At 30.4% G+C, this 1,640-nt stretch overlaps 1 protein-coding gene across 1 annotated transcript; it reads right to left on the bottom strand.

The window, feature by feature from the left end:
* LOC109235005 lies at positions 339-1,121 on the bottom strand. The gene is made up of 2 exons (XM_019401026.1): positions 853-1,121; positions 339-757 (listed from the first exon to the last, which is right to left on the bottom strand). Exons 1-2 carry the CDS (start codon positions 956-958, stop codon positions 474-476), a joined length of 390 nt encoding a protein of 129 aa, XP_019256571.1. The 5' UTR covers positions 959-1,121; the 3' UTR covers positions 339-473.

Here is a 1,640-nt window from a genome sequence, read left to right as displayed (position 1 = left end):
ATAATTTTCGTGGCAAATTCAGACATTGATTCTTTTAAGTTTTGAAATAAAATGTACATATTTAGAAACTACACAAAAATTTATAAGTTATAATAGTTAACAATTCGAAATATTTTAAAATTATATGGAAAGAATATGGTAAAAAAAACCTTGTATGACATAGTAAAAGGTTAATTCTTTTTTAAGCGGAAGGAGTATATAACATACGAGCATATAATATATATGTTTTACACATAATTAATTTATATTTTTTATATATATGCTTAGCATATGTAATTATTTTTATCGACCGGCCAAATATGTAACTTGACCATTCTTACTTACTGCTATAACGAAAATTGTGATACATCAATAAATGGATTCAAGTGTCCCAGCCAGAGAGGATATAACAGGGCTAATGGTAAAAGTAAATTCCAACTTTACAAGAACGTAATTAACACAAATAAAAAGCATGAAAAGAATGTGTAGAGACATCAATGAATAAGCAGGGAAGTAAGATAGACGCAAAGAGTGCAGCTAAGAATAGTAAATCCAATAGTCCCACCAACCATGCAGAAGAGTTCAACGCAGTGAGTTATGTAATTCAATTCTTTCTTGCGCTTCTTGTCATAATATAAAGTTGCAGTATTAGTAGTAGCTGTATAATTCCAACCCTGCTCACATGTCAAACACCTCTCCAATCTCTCTTTCATCTTCACTTCTTCTATTCTTCTCCTTAAAACTTGTAAATTTGCATCAACAACATGCCTTGATTTCCCTGTAGGTAACAGTATCATTTTACTATTTGTAGAAGCATACACTAATAATAGCAGACAAGCAAGAAAAGAATAAAACAAATAAAAATATATATACCTTCATCTTCATAGCCCTGAGCTCTAACTTGGAATAATTTCTGACGGCTCCTATACTTGCTAGATGACATGACGATTGCTGGAAAATTAAAAACTGCAAAAGCCATTTTTGCCTACGTGAATTGCTCAGGAGAATTTTTTTTTATTTAACCAGATTGAAATCGTGGAATAATTCAGCTAAACCAACGCGTTTTTGAAATTGTTGAACTGGAGAATAACAAATAAGAAATGCATAAAACATTCGAAGGCCATATATAGTGAAGTTTTCAATTGTCCAATCGAGCAAACCAAATATTTGAAACGTTTGTGTCTCACTTCAGATGTATATAATTGTATCATTTTGTTAACACGCAATTTTCTTCTTCTGTTTTATCCTGGTTATGTAATATAATGTTGTTTTGGGCTTTCTTAGCCAGACAACATAATAATCATCTATACGATTTGGAAATAAAACGTGACAAAAAAAAAGTTAGGTGCAGGGAAATGAACCTGAATTAGATTAATTAAATCATTCTTGAAAAGAAAAGAAAAGGATTCACCTTTAGGAGTTTCTTCTGGTTCTGGATTTACTAAGTCAATATATATACACGACATTTTAAATAAGAGTTTATCAATTAATTGAACATGGCAAGTTTTGTGTCCAATTAACCTTATTTGATTTTTCATATATATGGCTACTTAATTTTGTTGGTTGAATGGAGACAACCGGCTATATATGTTAACGTACAATTTTGGAATTACGTAGCTATCTTCTTAATCACGGAAATAGCATGATTATCAAAACAAAAA

Source organism: Nicotiana attenuata, chromosome 11, assembly GCF_001879085.1.
Source record: "Nicotiana attenuata strain UT chromosome 11, NIATTr2, whole genome shotgun sequence".
Lineage (NCBI taxonomy): Eukaryota > Viridiplantae > Streptophyta > Magnoliopsida > Solanales > Solanaceae > Nicotiana > Nicotiana attenuata.
Note: the sequence above shows the minus strand (reverse complement) of the source record. Positions and strands in the feature narration are given on the sequence as shown.

What these genes read in the sequence shown, in the direction of transcription:
- LOC109235005 (XM_019401026.1), bottom strand. Translation starts at nt 958, where the DNA reads ATGGCTTTTGCAGTTTTTAATTTTCCAGCAATCGTCATGTCATCTAGC. An exon ending in TCAGGGCTATGAAGATGAAG is followed by an intron (nt 758 to 852) that starts GTATATATATTT and finishes TGTTACCTACAG; the next exon opens with GGAAATCAAGGCATGTTGTT.